General features: G+C 32.6%; 1 protein-coding gene across 1 annotated transcript in view; it reads right to left on the bottom strand.

Moving 5' to 3' along the window:
• Positions 1-19,149, bottom strand: part of LOTGIDRAFT_223779 (hypothetical protein) — a gene marked incomplete at its 5' end in the record, with an annotated part of 41,735 nt that overhangs the window by 11,179 nt on the left and 11,407 nt on the right. The window contains 9 exons of the mRNA XM_009046441.1: positions 8,276-8,323; positions 8,878-8,996; positions 9,689-9,784; positions 11,863-11,910; positions 12,864-13,034; positions 14,311-14,397; positions 14,754-14,876; positions 15,175-15,290; positions 16,890-16,943. Coding sequence (XP_009044689.1) covers positions 8,276-8,323; positions 8,878-8,996; positions 9,689-9,784; positions 11,863-11,910; positions 12,864-13,034; positions 14,311-14,397; positions 14,754-14,876; positions 15,175-15,290; positions 16,890-16,943 — 862 coding nt within the window. The remainder of the gene's footprint in view (positions 1-8,275; positions 8,324-8,877; positions 8,997-9,688; positions 9,785-11,862; positions 11,911-12,863; positions 13,035-14,310; positions 14,398-14,753; positions 14,877-15,174; positions 15,291-16,889; positions 16,944-19,149) is intronic.

The following is a 19,149-nucleotide window of genomic DNA, read 5'->3' as shown; positions in this document are numbered from 1 at the left end:
AATCGCCCCTGCATTTAACCCGAAGCGTGAGGTCAATTTCGGTTTCACATTTGACTAGAAACGCCTCCTCATTAGGTCAATTTCTAAAAACTAAATCGGTTGGTTAGCATGTTTGACATTCTTTATAAAGTCGTTCCATATCAGAAGAATAAACTACGTCTATAGATGTGTCACATACAATTGGAATACAATAATGACCACTGGATGTAAAGTCTAATGCACGTTTCTTCCCAAAGATTTCAGCTTCATCATGCTCAAGATCCCATTGGCATTTTTTTTTTTTCGCAGTTTTTAAACTTAATGACAAAGGAATGTTGGAATGAAACACATCAATTTCCAAAACAAACTGATGACCAGCAATAGTGGTGAAACGGTTAATGAATTTTATGAATCGGGTAATCGTCAGCAATAACCGTTTGTTACCCTGTTAATTACTAAAGATTATAAAAGGAGTCAAAAACCGCATTTGCGTAAGTGTAAATGAGTACCCAGAAAGATTTTGGCTAGTCCCACACGAATTGTCGGTAAGAATCAACAGATACCAAACAACCTATTCTGCTTCAATGTAAGATTACAAGCGGGCCTGACAGAGTTCAGATGGACTCGCGCCATTGTCACTCATTGCTACAGTCTCTAACAGATCAAAGGTTTTTATACCAGTTGTGGGGGTCAGTGTAATGAGTGTATCTCACTGAAGTCGCCGTGAATTAGTGTACTGGTTCAAAAACTGGTATTAAACTATTGTCTCAATGAATCCGTATTCATGAATATTAATAACCTTGAAGATGATTTACAGGCAAGAAGAAACAAACAGCCAATTAGAGGAGAGTTAATAAAAAGTAATACGATCTTTATAAATGTTTTATTCTAAGCAACTCTCACCTGATTGAAATAATAAAAATAATAACACTAGAACAAGCTTAAAAAACACTGTGTTACATTTCCACCCAATAATAATAAAAATAATAACACTAGAACAAGCTTAAAAAACACTGTGTTACATTTCCACAATATAATAAAAACAACAAGATTAAAGGAACAGTTGCCGAACGTCTGATAATGATTACAGTGCTACAGTGCTTATTTGTTTAACCTAATTAACATAACGGTGCACACAGCTACTTTCGACAAACTAAGATCATCGCAACGCAATTATCCAGCATGAATTATTAGTTGAACTTATATCAAAAAAGAAAACAGCTTAAAGATTCATACAGTGACGAATTTTCTGTCAAAATTGCTCTCTTTTTACTTCTTATAAAATTGACCGTTAACCGATTATCTCAAATCAGACCCGGTTACAACACTAACCGACAATAACGTATGGGTCATGCACACATTTCATAGACAGCTAGCATTTACCACCTCCAAAATTCAAACATTTGGTTTCTTTAATTTCCCTCTGTCTGTTTTCAGGGAATGTGCTAAGAAAAATTTCATATGAGTGTTTGCTGATAGCAGTGTTTGAACAAGCTGTATCTATTACCGCTCTAATTTTTCTATTTGATACTTTCAATGTTTCAAGTTGTCTTCAGACAGAAAACAATGTATTTGTATAATGGTTTATTTAGGAAAGTTGTTGTCTTCAGACAGAAAACAATGTATTTATATAATGGTTTATTTAGGAAAGTTGTTGTCTTCAGACAGAAATCAATGTATTTGTATAATGGTTTATTTAGGAAAGTTGTTGTCTTCAGACAGAAAACAATGTATTTGTATAATGTTTTATTTAGGATCTTGTTTTCTGCATTGGTATCATTTTTTTTGCTATTTTCTATAAGTTTAGGGACAAGGCGGTTGATTTGAGTGTTGAATATATATAAATAGTTTCAAAAGTACTAGAAATGTATGAAAATCAAATAATTCCTTCAAAGATATCTTAAACTAGGAATTTCTTTTTTATTTCTATAGATGTCTTTTCTATATATGGTGTCTCAAGAAAAGACAACTTGTGTTATTAACTTTAAAACATAGATAATTCTGGACACACATAGATTTGAAGGCTGAAATTTTGACGGTGAGTTGTGAACATTATTACTGATTGACTTAGCTAAAAATTCCTGTTTCTGAGAGTAAGGTATGATTGGTCAAAAAAATGTTTCACTTCTTTTCAGCTTACACTTTTGACTTTAGAATGATAATTTTTGTTTATGCAATAAAAAAAACAAATAATAATTCAGAAAATAAAATGTAAAATAAATAACATCAGATCATAGTTAAAATATAAATAAGTAAAAAGTAACCTTTTTAGTTCAGTCAAGATTTCTTGAAGATCTCATTAATACTATAAACATATCAAGTTTAGTGATATTGGGTCATATGATTGAAGACAGATATACATTAACCTTAAGCCTTTATCTTCAGATACAAATAAAATCTTAAGGATTAATGTGTTAAAAATCCAGAGATAGGCATCAAAAATTTAATTAAGCAATTTAAAGATTAGAATACAACATAGATATAAAGTGAAAAATTCTTAGTTTATTTCATTAACAATTGTTATAGTTATTTGATTATAGTTGTGAAGAAGATACTTTAATACCAAAATAACAAGGTAAGTTATATAGTTTCTATCTAAAATACTTAATGTATCATGATGAATTGAGAGTAAATTATTATATTATTTATTATCAATAAATACTATATACAAATATATAGTTGATATAATATAAAGTGAGAATCCCCTGACTTGATAGTGATAACTTTCACATCAACTATTGTAACTGGAGATCAAAATTAACAAAGTTTTTCAAATTCAATTTAAAAGGCATTATCTTCAATCTAAGAATTAATATTATCATTAAAACCTTTTTCTGTGAAGTAAAGAATTATAATACAACTAGGAACTGTAGAATCATCTGATTTCCTGTTTCACTTTCTTCCTGTTTTATCCACTGTGGCCTAGAGGTGGTAAAAATGGCTGCTGGGAACATAGTGTCAACCTAGCATTAGTTTCAGCATTCAGCCATTCAATATTTTTCTTTTACTTTCAGATGAAGTCTACAATGTTATCTATCTTACTATTTTTGGTCATCATGAATATATGTTGGACACTAGTGGTGTGTTCATCAGAATCAGGGTCTGAATCTATGGAAAGCAGTGGAGATGATTCCAGTCAACTAGTAGCAACTACAGACATCTTAAGTGAATAAATAATGAGATAGAGAGCATGGTGTCAATTTCTGTGTCTTTTCTGTAGACCATATTGTTAATTTTATTTGTATAAAATATTGTTAATTTCTAAATCTTTATTAAATATTATTAATTTCTAAATCTTTTTTAAATATTGTTAATTTCGAAATCACTCCCATTTCTATTAGCCCACAGCCACAGGAACACAAAAACATTGGAACCTGTGCTATTCCATGTGCTCCTCATTCTATGTAGGCTTCTCCTGCAAGATAACCTGTTAATTTCAGGGTAACAAAAATCCACACCCTACAAAAGACACACACCATGTCCCTCTATCTCAACTTGCTACTTTCCAAACTCTGTATCACACCATGTTAGACCAACCAAAAAGGCTGTCATTAGCATTTAGGCAAGCTATTCTCAGGCTTGCATTTTTTTCTAATCGCCCCTGCATTTAACCTGAAGCATGAGGTCAATTTTGGCTTCACATTTGACTAGAAACGCCTCCTCATTAGGTCAATTTCTAAAAACTAAATCGTTCGGTTGGCAATGACCACTGGATGTAAAGTCTAATGCACGTTTCTTCCCAAAGATTTCACCTTCATCAAGCTCAATAGTCCAATTTAACATCGGCATTTATTTTTGGCAGTTTTTAAACTCAATAACAAAGGAATGTTGGAATCAACCACATCAATTTCCAAAACAAACTGATGATCAAAAAAGAAAACAACTTAAAGATTCACACAGTGACGAATTTTCTATCAAAATCGTTCTCTGTTTACTTCTTATAAAATTGACGGTTAACCGATTATCTCAAATCAGACCCGGTTACACTAACCAGCAATAACGTATGGGCCATGCAAACATTTCATAGACAGCAAGCATTTACCCACTCCAAAATTCAAACATTTGGTTTATTTAATTTCCCTGTCAGTTTTCAGGGAATGTGCTAATAAAAGTTTCAAATGAGTGTTTGCCACTAACAGTGTTTGAACAAGCTGTACTGCTCTAATTTTTCTATTTGATACTTTCAATGTTTCAAGTTGTTGTCTTCAGACAGAAAACAATGTAGTTGTACAATGGTTTATTTAGGAAAGTTGTTGTCTTCAAACAAAGATAGCTTGCCAGGCAAGGTAATATACGTCCACTGGCAGTTTTGATTTTGAATAAAAATATTTAGCAGTACAGTAACAATCACCAGTATGAAATATTCAACCTTCAGTCATACACTTTTTTTGAACTCTTTAGGGCGATACTGAATAATATTGAGAATGAGTTATTGCCCTTGTTCTTGAAATCGTGTTCAATCTTTAGCTCGTAACAACTCTAGAAGACAAATATTCCATCTTCAGTGCGGTATTGAATAATAAAACCAATTTTGTCAAATCCGGCAAGAATCATGCCTTTTAGAGTTTTTACGAGCTACAAATTGAACGAGTTTTCAAAAACAAGGGCAATAACTCATACTAAATATTTTTCGATTTTTCTGATTTTCAATAGGTTTTATCCTTGGGTGATAACAAACACTCAAGCCAAGTTTCGTTAAAATCCGTCAAGAATTGTGTCTTCTAGAGTGTTTACAAGCTAAAAATTGAACGAGTTTTCAAGAACAAGGGCAATAACTTATACTCAATATTTTTCGATACTTCTGATTTTCGATAGGGTTTATCCTTGGGTGATTACAAACACTCGCACCAAGTTTTATCAAAATCCATCGAGAATTGTGCCATCTAGAGTGTTTACAAGCTAAAATTGAACGCGTTTTCAAGAACAATGGCAATAACTCATACTTATTATTTTTCAATCTTTCTGATTTTAAATAGGGTGTATCCTCGGGTAAAAACAAACACTCACACCAAGTTTCATCAAAATTCGTCATGAATTGCACATTCTAGAATGTTTACGAGCGTTTCAAGAACAAGGGCAATAACTCATACTAAATATTTTTCGATTTTTCTGATTTTCAATAGGGTTCATCCTTGGGTGATAACAAACAACTATACCAAGTTTCGTCGAAATCAGTCAAGAATTGTGCCTTGTAGAGTGTTTACGAGCAATTGTGGACGGACAGACGGACAGGGATGACGGCAATATACGCCCCCCATTTCATATAAAAATCAATGTATTTGGTTTATTTAGGAAAGTTGTTGTCTTCAGACAGAAAGCAATGTATTTGTACAATGGTTTATTTAAAAAAAGTTGTTGTCTTCAGTCAGAAAGCAATGTATTTGTACAATGGTTTATTTAGGAAAGTTGTTGTCTTCAGACAGAAAGCAATGTATTTGTACAGTGGTTTATTCAGGATCTCGTTGTCTGTATTGGTATTAGGGAGCCGCGGCGGCTCCGTGAGTTAGACGCTTGCTCGCTAACCTGAAGGTCCAGGGTTCAATCCGGCCAGAGGTCGAGATAATACCTTCGAATTTTGCAACCCCGTTTCCGCCTGTCAATGATGCAGGTAAGAGGGGCTGACATGGAAAAAGCCGTTCGGATGGGACAATAAACCGAGGCCTCATTTGTTACAGGCTGTGCACGTTAAAGATCCCTTGACAGTTGGAAATCGAAAAAGAGCAGGCTAATGCCGCTGTCCTGGCAAAATTTCCCTCATCGCAACCTGCATGGCGTTGCCCGTCTTCATTAGCCCACATGGTCTTCAGAAAGAAAACAATGTATTTATACAATGGTGTATTTAGGATCTTGTTTTCTGCATTGGTATCATTTTTTTTGCTATTTTCTATAAGTTTAGGGACAAGGCGGTTGATTTGAGTGTTGAATATATATAAATAGTTTTAAAAGTACTAGAAATGTATGAAAATCAAATAATTCCTTCAAAGATATCTCAAACTAGGAATTTCTTATCTTATTTCTATAGATGTCTTGAAGATCTCATTAATACTATAAACATATCAAGTTTAGTGATATTGGGTCATATGATTGTAGACAGATATACATTAACCTTAAGCCTTTATCTTCAGATACAAATAAAATCTTAAGGATTAATGTGTTAAAAATCCAGAGATAGGCATCAGAAATTTAATTAAGCAATTTAAAGATTAGAATACAACATGGATATAAAGTGAAAAATTCTTAGTTTATTTCATTAACAATTGTTATAGTTATTTGATTATAGTTGTGAAGAAGATACTTTAATACCAAAATAACAAGGTAAGTTATATAGTTTCTATCTAAAATACTTAATGTATCATGATGAATTGAGAGTAAATTATTATATTATTTATTATCAATAAATACTATATACAAATATATAGTTGATATAATATAAAGTGAGAATCCCCTGACTTGATAGTGATAACTTTCACATCAACTATTGTAACTGGAGATCAAAATTAACAAAGTTTTTCAAATTCAATTTAAAAGGCATTATCTTCAATCTAAGAATTAATATTATCATTAAAAGTACAAGTACACCATTTTTTTGACCAATCATACTTCAGTCACAGAAACAGGACTATTTAGCTAAGCCAATCAGTAATAGTGTTCACAGCCCATTGCAAAACTTGAGCCATCAAATCCATGTGTGTCCAGAATCATCTGCATTTGAATCTTAAGAAGACAAGTCGTCTTTTCTTGAGAAACTGCCAACTAGTTTGAGACATTTTTGAAGGAATTATGCGATTTTCATACATTTCTAGTACTTCTGAAGAATATCTACATATATTCAACACACAAAACATCCCCCTTCCCCCCTACTCCCACTACCTGTCCCTTTAAACTTATATTCAAGACTTAAATCAATCTCACTGTCCCTTTAAAGCATTATCCTGTAAAGTATAGAATTTATAATCAAATCAGGAAGTGAATCCGAAATTGTAGAATTATCAGAATTCTCTGGGTCGTTTCCCATCCATCCTGTTTTGTTCACTGTGGCCTAGAGGTGGTAAAAATGGCTGCTGGGAACATAGTGTCAACCTAGCATTAATTTCAGCATTCAGCCATTTTATTTTAATAATTTTGTTTTAACAGATCTACATTTCAATATTTTTCTTTTATTTTCAGATGAAGTCTACAATTTTATCTATCTTACTATTTTTGGTCATCATGAATATATGTTGGACACTAGTGGTGTGTTCATCAGAATCAGGGTCTGAATCTATGGAAAGCAGTGGAGATGATTCCAGTCAACTAGTAGCAACTACAGACATCTTAAGTGAATAAATAATAAGATAGAGAGCATGGTGTCAATTTCTATATAAAAATTAAACCACATTTCTTTTATATTCACAAAACTTTGTTCAGAGTAACTGTTTATTTTGTCTTGATAACTTATATTCCTTGAAATTGTGAATACTGATAATTCAAGAATTTTAAAAAAATACTTCTGATGTTATAAAATGTTGTTGACTTTGTTTCTTTTCTGTAAATATTGTTACTTTTAATTAATTGATTGTATAAAATATTGTTAATTTGGAAACCTTGTGTTGGTGTTGAATTGGAAAACCTTTTTCAAATATTGTCAATTGGGAATCTTTTATTAAATAGTGTTATATTGGAAACATTGTCAAATATTGTTCATTTGGAATTCTGTATCAAATATTGTTATTTTGGGAACATGTATAAAATTTTTTTAATTTGGAAATTTTTATTAAATGGTGCTACTTTGGAAATCTTTGTCAAATGTTGTTCATTTGGAATCTTGTATCAAATATTGTTATTTTGGGACCATTATATAGAATTTTAAATTTGGAAACATTTTTCAAAATTGTAAATTTGGAAACCATTATCAAAAATCGCAAATTTGGAAACCTTCATCCAATCAAAAAATATAACTGAATTCAAACTAAATTTCAATAAATTTGTACAACTGTAAGGAAAAAGCTTGCCAAATAGAACAATTTGAATATTTTTATAAACAAAATTTAAGAGCTGGCAATTTTCAAAATTATCTAAGTTGAAACTGACAATCATTTTGTTTTTAGCTACAAATAGAAATTAGAGCACAGCAATATGTGGTACAGAACTGAGCATTAGGACTCAGAATTTAATATCCTACAGAAAGTCCTTATTATACTTCTGTTAGTCTTCATAGCAGGATTGAAGAATTTTGACAAAGATGCCATGCCCGCGAACTACTTCAATTTAAAAATTGGATGTTGGATGGTGGAAGTTTATATGAAGAATAACTTACCTAGCTACTAGTGGTGAGAGTTCATTTAAATCCTCTATAGTTACAGGTCTGAAAGTAATATTATGTACATGTATTTGAAAACAATCCAACTAAAGACAGTGACGTAACTATAACAAAAAGTTATCCACAATAAAAAATCTTTAAAGGAATTGTAATGGTGTTTTGTAATTGTTCTAAGCGTATCTAAGGCACTGCTAGCATTAACTAAACGTTAGTCTAACGTCGTTAGATGATGTCACTTATCACAAAATATGCTATATCACATTGCAATTAGAATAGCAGGAACCACAGAAACTGGAATGGTGCAAATTGATGCTATCTTTGTCCCCGATACACATACATAATTTAGAAAATCGCTTTACAATCCCTTTAAGATTTTTAGGGTTTAATCCCAATTTAATGTAGATATTTTTAGAACTGCGATATCCATATAATATATTGTGTTATGCCATTTCATCTAGACTATCATATAGTATGATCTATCTATCGCTGCAGACATTGTCATAAATTGACAAGGTTCTAATAAATTCCTTGAAATCAAATTGAACTAAAATGATACTTGTGAAAGGCCCAAGCGGTTTAATAAATATTATATTACTGACCTTTTAAGTAATTTTTTATACAAGGCTAGTGGAAAAGGTAGATTGATGATAGTAAAATTATAGATAGCTAATCCACATAATATACCAATCAGATGAAACATGTCATTCTCTTCAAATGTCTAAAATATAACATTATAAACATTGCTATAAGCTCCTTTTATATAACTTATCGTAACAAATGAACAAATGCTTATGTGCGCAACACCATAAAAATAAATCGTGATCACTGAAATATCACAGAGATGAGGCATGTCACAAAGATTTTAAAACAGTTTTACCAACAATTAAAAATCAAAACACCACCAATAATGCTTGAAATCAGAGATTTACAGCTTCAAAACCAATTTCCTCATATGTTGTAATTGCTTCTACTCTTTTTAATGGGAGCCGCGGTGGCTCAGTGAGTTAAGACTTCAATCCTGGCATAGGTCGAGATAATACCTTCGGATTTTTCAACCTGGTTTCCCCCTGTCAGTGATGCAGGTAAGAGGGGCTGACATGGAAAAAGCGTTTAGTCGTGCGGATGGGACAATAAACCGAGGCCCCGTATGCTACAGGCTGTGCGCAATAAAGATCCCTAGACAGTTTGAAATCGAAAAAGAGCAAGCTAATGCCGCTGTCCTGGCAAAATTTCCTTCATTGTACCCTGCATGGCACTGCCCGTCTTCATTAGCCCACATGGTGCAGAAAAGTAGGACGTAAAATTATAATATTTATAATATGTTCATAAAAATTAAATCATCAAAATCTAGGTTGTTATTCATGTAAATATGGTTCAATCTACAATCAAAATTATAATTCAAAACATTACCTGTGGACTAAACCATTTTAATCCAGACTCTTCATAAAACTTAAACATTCCATATTTAGTATCCATTACTTCTCTTAATAGTAACATAAAAAATTCCTATACAATGGAAATCATATCAAAATGAATAAAAATTTAACTTTGACAAATCAAAGCAGATTACCAGAAAATCTGTCTATTTTTTTTGACTGTGTTAGTAAGTTAATATCTCCAAATGTTCATTACTGAACCACAAAATAAACCTTGCACTGTAAAGCCATCACTATAAACCTGATCAACAGTGAGAAAAGGCCCTTAAAATTTGTGAAGGTGAAATTCATCTGAAAGTATTATTTAAGGTGCGGGCACATGAATGGTCTTGGTCGTCAATTTTCATTACTGACAAGAGTCGTCAAAAGTTTCATCGACAGCCTGCAGGCACACAAGGAGACAAAATATCTCCAATCGGTCGTTTTCCACTATGTCAATAATCACATGCTGATAATGCTATTGAAAAGATAATGAATCTGATTGGATGATGATGGTCTGTCTTGTAGACGATAAAAATATCTGAGACAATTATCAAACTTGTTTTATATGATAAATCCTGTTGGCGACACAATAATTCTTCTCTAACGAAAATTGCATTTCTATGAATAAAGCCATATTATTTCAAAATCACACATGGAAGAAATAATCATCTACAGCGCAAAGTTTCTTCTATGGTTAGATATACTTCATAGGATTAAAACAAATAAAAACCATCATGGAACATAGGGAATCAAAGTATTAACTTGAGAAGTTACAAATATATGATCTTAAAAGAATATCATTTTCTGAAAATACTTATATTTGCTTTACCAGTTGATAGAGATTAAATACAGCAGTATGTATCACTTTACAGAATTAGAAGCTGACCTATGGTTCCCAATACAATTAAAGTTTAGATTGTCATGACTGTTCTTCACTAGCTAATAGTTGTATTTAAACAAATTCCATTCTTTCGTTATTTTAATTGTGAAAAGTACTGGTAGCATGTAGAGCAAATATTAATATTATGTTATAAAATTACTAAAGCTAAGATTCTATATACGCATTATGCGGATCCGTCATGCGTCATCCATCATGTGTTAAAAATCGAAATGGTTGGTTTAAGAGGGTATGATTCCATATATGCGGAAGTGGTATCCATCAAATGGTCTCAGTCATACGTCAAAAAACAAAATCGCCGGGTGTAGTGATTTTTGACGCATCCAGATGCCATTCCACGCGGAGATCTCCCAAATGTGACGTATTTTGTGGGGATTCTCTGTCTTTTTTATGCACCAAAGCATCCATCTGTCTGTGTTTAACGCACATATGGCATCATATTTGATGAATGACGCATCTGCATGACATGTATATGGAATCTTAGCTTAACACTATAAAGATAGGAAAAGAAATGAAATGCTATTAGTATGAAGTTAAACATGCACCAAATATAACCTAATAATGGAGAGAATCTAAAACTTTTATGTTGAATATGACCAATATGATAAACTATCTAGATATTAAAGGTATATATGTAGTAACTAGTAATTGTCTAATGGATTGCTTTATCACCTGATTAAGATCAAACTTATACCAGATTCTTGTAAAATTAAACCTACAGGCAAAGAGTTTGGAAATCTGTGTAGTTGAAAAGTGTTGCAGATGAGTAAATATTTAACAACAATATCCCTTTAATTTGTTTAAAGAAATTTTTAAAGGGACAGATTCCCATTTTAAGGAGTTGATTTGGATATATGTAGTCTTCAGAAGTATTAAAATTGCATAATTCCTTTAAAAATAACTCAAACTGTGATATAACTTTCTATTTCTATACAATATGGCAGTGTCTCAAGAAATGACGAATCATCGTTTTAACAGGGATAATTCTGGACTCATATGGATTTGAAAGCTCAAATTTCAATGTTGAGCTGTGTACACTATTTCTGATTAGCTTAGCTAAAAAATTCCGTTTCTGAGACAAACAGATAGCGAATGTGTCCCTTTAAACATTTTAAAACCTGGTAGATATTGCTGTCATAGTAGTCTACAAAATTTATCATATATATCTTCAACTATAGACCCATAATCAAACAACCATCAACATGCAAATTAGTCGAAACTGAACATGGGTTATATTTTGATCATTCTAAGTAGAAAACAGATCAAACCTTGCGAACACCCCCCTCATCTACAGCTTCTTCACCTATAAAAACTACCTGAAAAAATGAGTAGCAGAAGTGATTGGAGTGTTGATGAGATTTGAAATGAAGATCTATATAATGATTACCTTCTTCACTCCACCAGCATCTATTGCATCCTCTGTCTTAAATATTACCTGAAAATCATTGTCACATTTATAGCTTCTTCTTCCAACTTCCTAACTTATCTTAATATCATAATTTTGATTAGTATTCCCTTATGAATTAAAGATAGCTTGCCAGCCAAGGTAACATAGGCCCAGCAGTTGAGAGTATAAAACTTATATATCTTAGCAATCCATAATGTATATTTCAAATTTGCCACTTCAATCAAAAAAAATAAAAGAATTAAATTGTATATGAATGTTAATAACGTTGAGAGACCAGGCGTCAATTTAGATTGAAACTTTTTAGTTTTGGCTAATCAAGTTAAAATTTGATTCGCATTTCATAAGATTTCAGAACAATCTAGTATGTTCGAGTATTAGACCTTCAAAAAGATCTTGCCAATGATGAAAGTGCCATTAGTTCCTTATGGTAATAGAGTTTCATCATTTTCTAGATTTGGCAAAAAATTCTTACATAAGACCTTTGCAGGGGTGGCATCATAAAACACTTAGTTTTAGTAGAATTGCTAGAAGCACAGACGTCTAATTGAAAATTTGAATGGTGAAAATTGATGCTATCAGTGTCCTTGATACACATAAAAAATTTAGAAAACTTCTTTACAATCTCTGTAAGGACATGCCAATGTATCTGTTGGTGATATCATGAAGTTTGGTGATTTTCACCGTTACAACCTTGTGAAAAGCGTGTGTACAAATTGACATAATTTTCACCTGATATCATCAAATTATTTTGGGGCTATAATACAATTCAGTGACATTGTCACTTATTACAGCTTCCCAATAAAATACACTGACTTTACCATTCAATAATTACCACACAATAACTATAATAATATATGTTACCTTCAGTGGTTTTTTAAGATCAGCACTAGTATGTTTGCTGAGTTGCTGTAATGTTTCATGGACTATATTTTCTCTGGTAACATATAAAACAAGACATGGATTGATAGGATCTATTGGCATACGATTTAATAAGGTATTAAAATTAAACCTGGTAACTTCATCTATTGCAGACTGAAATGATAACAAAGTTTCAGATATGATATACATGTAATAAACCTACAATCTAGTTGTCTATATACATATCTATTTGTTTTGCCAGTTGATATAGCTCAATTACAGATATCCATAGTATTGTTTTGACATCATAGTACATGTTCTGATAGACACATAGCAAATAAGGCTTTTTCAGTAGGTACAAAGCTGTAATCTTTGAGCAAAGAACAGTTTCTTTCAAATAAGCATGTTCGATTAACAAAGCATAGGATAAGATTTACAAATAGACTGAATTTCGATTAAAAGGGATTGTTAACAGGTTTTTCTAAATTTTTTATGTGTATCGGGTACAATGAGAGCCATATCAATTTTCAATCAGACGTCTGTGGTTGTAGCAATTCTACTTGTGTTTGATGATGTCACCCTCGCAAAGACCTTATGTGATACAAGCAAGTTTTGTGGAGGTGACTTCATAAAATACTTAGTTTTTGTGGAATTGCAGGAACAAGACGTCTGATTGAAAATTGGAATGGTACAAATTGATGCTATCTGTGAGTTGATAAACATACAAAATTTAGAAATCCTCTTTACAATCCCTATGTTATGCTCAGTTCACACAAACGGCGCTTTGATGGCGCTTTAAAGCGGCGTACAAAGCGGTACCAAAGCGTAAAAAAGCTCGACTAAAGTGCCAGGGTCGTAATAGATCGTTGGAAAGCTTTGAGCAAAGCTGGATATTCAGCAAGAGCGCCAAAAATTTTTAAAATTTTGGGCGTTCTGTCACGAATTGATTAAAGCGCCGAGAACGTATCAAAGCTTAACAAAGCGTAACAAAGTTCAGCAAAGCTTGACTCAAAGCGTAGGAAAGCTTAACAGAGCTTTATTCAAATCGGGGACCCCAGTCTTCACGGTCTGTCACCACTTGATCAAAAGCGGCATGAAATCGGCGATCTCGAAATTTTCCAATGCGTAACAGAGCTTAACAATGCACACCAGAGCTTGATAATCGTATCAGAGTGTGATTTAAAGCATCATAACCGCATCAAAGCTTAATAAGTTAATCAAAGCGTGATTTAAAGCGTAACAAGACCTGATCAAATCGGGAAATAATTCGTCCCCAAAGCGTAACCAATTCGTATCAGAGCTTATCAGAGCGTAACATTACTTAGGAGATCGTGATATTTTTGGAAAAGTAAACAAAAAATGATGGCGCTTTGCTCGCCGATTTAAAGCGCGGCATTCGCCGTTGATGTGAACTAGGCACTAGAAAACTTATATCAAAATTTGACTATACCTGCATTTGCATCATTGCATCAGTATGTAACAACATACTCTTAGCAGCAGCATCAAATAAGAATGGATAATTACAGTAGTGTAATTCCTAAACGAAAAAATACAGATATATCATATGATATACTGAAAATAACTTATGGTGCAGGCATACAAACAGTCTTGGTCAATGTTTATTATTGCCAACTCGAGCCTTGACAAGACTTCCACCATACGACTGAGGGTACAGTTGTTTTCCATTATGTCGATAATCACGTGCAGATCATGCAATTGAAATGAAAATGAATTCGATTGGATGATGACACTCTGTCTTGCAGACGTGAACAATCGGCAGCAAATATCAAACTGGTTTGATGTAATAAATCCTGTAAACGCGATAATATTCTCATGGAAGGGCGGGTAAATTTGACATTTAACTCAAAATTTTGGAAAAAAAATCAATCGTACCTGAGATTTATGATATGAGCGTTGAACCCAGCTAACATAGTCCACTTTCACATTTACTTTATTTTTTAATATAGAAATGTAGAACTGATGATAAGGTATGATTTGACCATTCTGTTCATTAACCTGAAATAACCAACATTATAGAAATGTAAAACTGACGATAAGGTATGATTTGTCCATTCTGTTCATTAACCTGAAATAACCAACATTATAGAAATGTAAAACTGATGATAAGGTATGATTTGTCCATTCTGTTCATTAACCTGAAATAACCAACATTATATAGAAATGTAAAACTGATGATAAGGTATGATTTGTCCATTCTGTTCATTAACCTGAAATAACCAACATTATATAGAAATGTAAAACTGATGATAAGGTATGATTTGTCCATTCTGTTCATTAACCTGAAATAACCAACATTATATAGAAATGTAAAACTGGTGATAAGGTATAATTTGTCCATTCTGTTCATTAACCTGAAATAACCAACATTATAGAAATGTAAAACTGATGATAAGGTATAATTTGTCCATTCTGTTCATTAACCTGAAATAACCAACAATATATAGAAATGTAAAACTGATGATAAGGTATGATTTGTCCATTCTGTTCATTAACCTGAAATAACCAACATTATATAGTAATGTAAAACTGATAAGGTATAATTTGTCCATTCTGTTCGTTAACCTGAAATAACCAACATTATATAGAAATGTAAAACTGATGATAAGGTATAATTTGTCCATTCTGTTCATTAACCTGAAATAACCAACATATATAGAAATGTAAAACTGATGATAAGGTATAATTTGTCCATTCTGTTCATTAACCTGAAATAACCAACATTATAGAAATGTAAAACTGATGATAAGGTATAATTTGTCCATTCTGTTCATTAACCTGAAATAACCAACATTATATAGAAATGTAAAACTGATGATTAATTATGATTATAAAAAACAAAACAAAAAAAAAACACCTCAAAAACAGAGATGCTTTTAAAAAAAAGAGATAATTAAAATTTATCTAAAACTGAATTCCCACTTACATTGTTCAACTTTTTCAGAGTTTCCATGGATACTATTAAGCCACGTTTCCTTTTATTGGCCTGAAATAAAAATGATTAAAACTGCACTTTTCTTGGTAACCTTTATTATACACTTAAGATTTTTGAAAAATTTCATCTGGAATGATATTTATGTAGGTAGATATTGAATTGGAACTGCCTTCAGTCGTAGCATATCATCCAACTGAGTCATCTTTAAATTACTTGATCAATTCATAACACAGGTATCACAAAACATAAATGAATATAATGTTTTTTAATTATGGCTTAGTTTGGACCCAATGTTACAAAAAGAAACTTTTCTCTAGATAAATATAGTTTTAACACTAAAATATAACAACCTTTTCATTATAGTTGAATTACAAAGCTATATACAAGTACTATGAACAATCTTTTAGCAAAGGCAATTATATAATAAGATTGTAAAAAACACAACTATATTTTACACGGATAACTCTTTAGATTCACAATTAAGGATACTTTCTACCAGCTGGTCCTTGACTTGGCATTGATCTTTTCTGGATTATCCATACCCATTAACAATGGGTTCAACTGGAATCATGACTGAAGATGACTTATTCAGACTTATTATTCACACCGATCAAGATTAGAACCCACAGACACCATCAAATTAGATTTTGTTTGTAAGTAAATGCCATAATGTAAAGAACAAATGCTCTAACCAATGTGCTATAGAACCTAAAGAAAAGAAATGAAACTCACCTCAAATAATACTGGTGTATCTGGTAATTGTAATATAAATTCTACACACTGTTTATATATCTAAATACAACCAAGTTATATACAGAAATAAAGGCTTCATAATTCAGAAAATACAAAAAAAACACTCAATGCTTTAATAGCTGATAAAGATTATTTGTAGCACTTTCAAGAATCAAAATCTGGTTAGTCTCCAATAAAAATAACATGCATCCAGGAACAAGAGCATGAGAAAGCCTTCATAATGATCTGCATATTTAAAAGAATGCTGAATTCTCAATATAAAAAGAGCTGTGAAAAGGAAGAATTGAGCTCTATTAGCTGTCAAAATTTGCAAACTGGAACACTTACATATACAATTCTGTTAAAAGATGCAGGAGTAAATGATGACCACCATATATCTATAACATAATGTTAAAGTAACATTTCAACTAGAAAGGTTCCAAATTTGTTCTTAATACTGGTTGTTTGATGCACTGAATCATATGTATCCTTCAAAGTGCTCAAAGTTTAAATGTTCAGAAACAAGGGCCTTAAGCCTCAATACCAACTGCTCAAACTACAACATGAATGCTCTTTGAGACACTACCATATATAGAAATGAAAGCTATAGAAATAGGAAATACCTAGTTTAGATATTTTTGAAGGAATTTTGTGATTTCTAGTACTACTGAATTGACATATTATATTAAAGACTCAAATCAACCCCCCAAAATGGCGCATTGGTGGTCCCTTTAAGAAAGTCAGGAATGATGAATAGTTTTTTTTTTTGGAAATGAAATGAAATGAATGGAGTTTTTACGTCCTACTTTTCTGCACCATGTGGGCTAATGAAGACGGGCAACGCCATGTAGGGTGCGATGAGGAAACTGTCGAGGGATCTTTAACGTGCACAGCCTGTAGCACACAGGGCCTCGGTTTATTGTCCCATCCGAACGACTAGACGCTTTTTCCATGTCAGCCCCTCTTAACTGCATCACTGACAGGGGGAAACCGGGTTGAAAAATATTATAAAAGTATTATCTCGACCTATGCCGGGATTGAACCCTGGACCCTCAGATTAGCAAGCAAGCGTCTAACTCACTGAGCCACACCGGCTCTCTTTGTATTTCTGAAGAGCAGTATCTCAAAGAACTCAAGACAAAGCAAAAGGATCCAAATCAGAATGTATCAGCTTTTAATTATTAAAATCAAATTAAATTATCTTTCCTTGGGGTAGTTTATTTTATATAGAAACATAGATAAGAAAGATATGCTATGACATGACATGATATGTTACAAAAAGTCCAATCCAATTGATACGATCCAGAGGTGAAGTTCCAAAAACTACAATCCAACTGATACGATCCAGTGGTGAAGTTCCAAAAACTACAATCCAACTGATACGATTCAGTGGTGAAGTTCCAAAAACTACAATCCAACTGATATGATCCAGTGGTGAAGTTCCAAAGATTATAACCCAACTGATACGATCAAGTGGTGAAGTTTCAAATAGTACAATCCAACTGATACGATCCAGTGGTGAAGTTCTAAAGATTACAATCCAACTGATATGTTCCAGTGGTGAAGTTCCAAAAACTACAATCAAACTGATATGTTCCAGTAGTGAAGTTCCAAAAACTACAATCCAACTGATACGATCCAGTGGTGAAGTTCTGAAGATTACAATCCAACTGATACGATCCAGTGGTGAAGTTCCAAAGGCTACAATCCAACTGATACAATCTAGTGGTGAAGTTCTAAAGATTACAATCCAACTGATACGATCCAGTGGTGAAGTTCCAAAAACTACAATCCAACTGATATGATCCAGTGGTGAAGTTTCAAAAACTACAATCCAACTGATACGATCCAGTGGTGAAGTTTCAAAAACTACAATCCAACTGATACGATCCAGTGGTGAAGTTCCAAAAACTACAATCCAACTGATATGATCCAGTGGTGAAGTTCCAAAGACTACAATCCAACTGATATGATCCAGTGGTGAAGTTCTAAAGATTACAATCCAACTGATACGATCCAGTGGTGAGTTTCAAAAACTACAATCCAACTGATACGATCCAATGGTGAAGTTTCAAAAACTACAATCCAACTGATACGATCCAGTGGTGAAGTTCCAAATAGTACAATCCAACTGATACGATCCAGTGGTGAAGTTTCAAAAACTACAATCCAACTGATACGATCCAGTGGTGAAGTTCCAAATAGTACAATCCAACTGATACGATCCAGTGGTGAAGTTCCAAATAGTACAATTCAACTGATACGATCCAGTGGTGAAGTTTCAAAAACTACAATCCAACTGATATGATCCAGTGGTGAAGTTTCAAAAACTACAATCCAACTGATATGATCCAGTGGTGAAGTTTCAAAAACTACAATCCAACTGATATGTTCCAGTAGTGAAGTTTCAAAAACTACAATCCAACTGATATGATCCAGTGGTGAAGTTTCAAAAACTACAATCCAACTGATACGATCCAGTAGTGAAGTTTCAAAAACTACAATCCAACTGATACGATCCAGTAGTGAAGTTTCAAAAACTACAATCCAACTGATACGATCCAGTAGTGAAGTTTCAAAAACTACAATCCAACTGATATGATC

This window comes from Lottia gigantea (assembly GCF_000327385.1).
Source record: "Lottia gigantea unplaced genomic scaffold LOTGIsca_101, whole genome shotgun sequence".
NCBI lineage: Eukaryota > Metazoa > Mollusca > Gastropoda > Lottiidae > Lottia > Lottia gigantea.
This window is presented reverse-complemented; position numbering and strand designations above follow the sequence as displayed.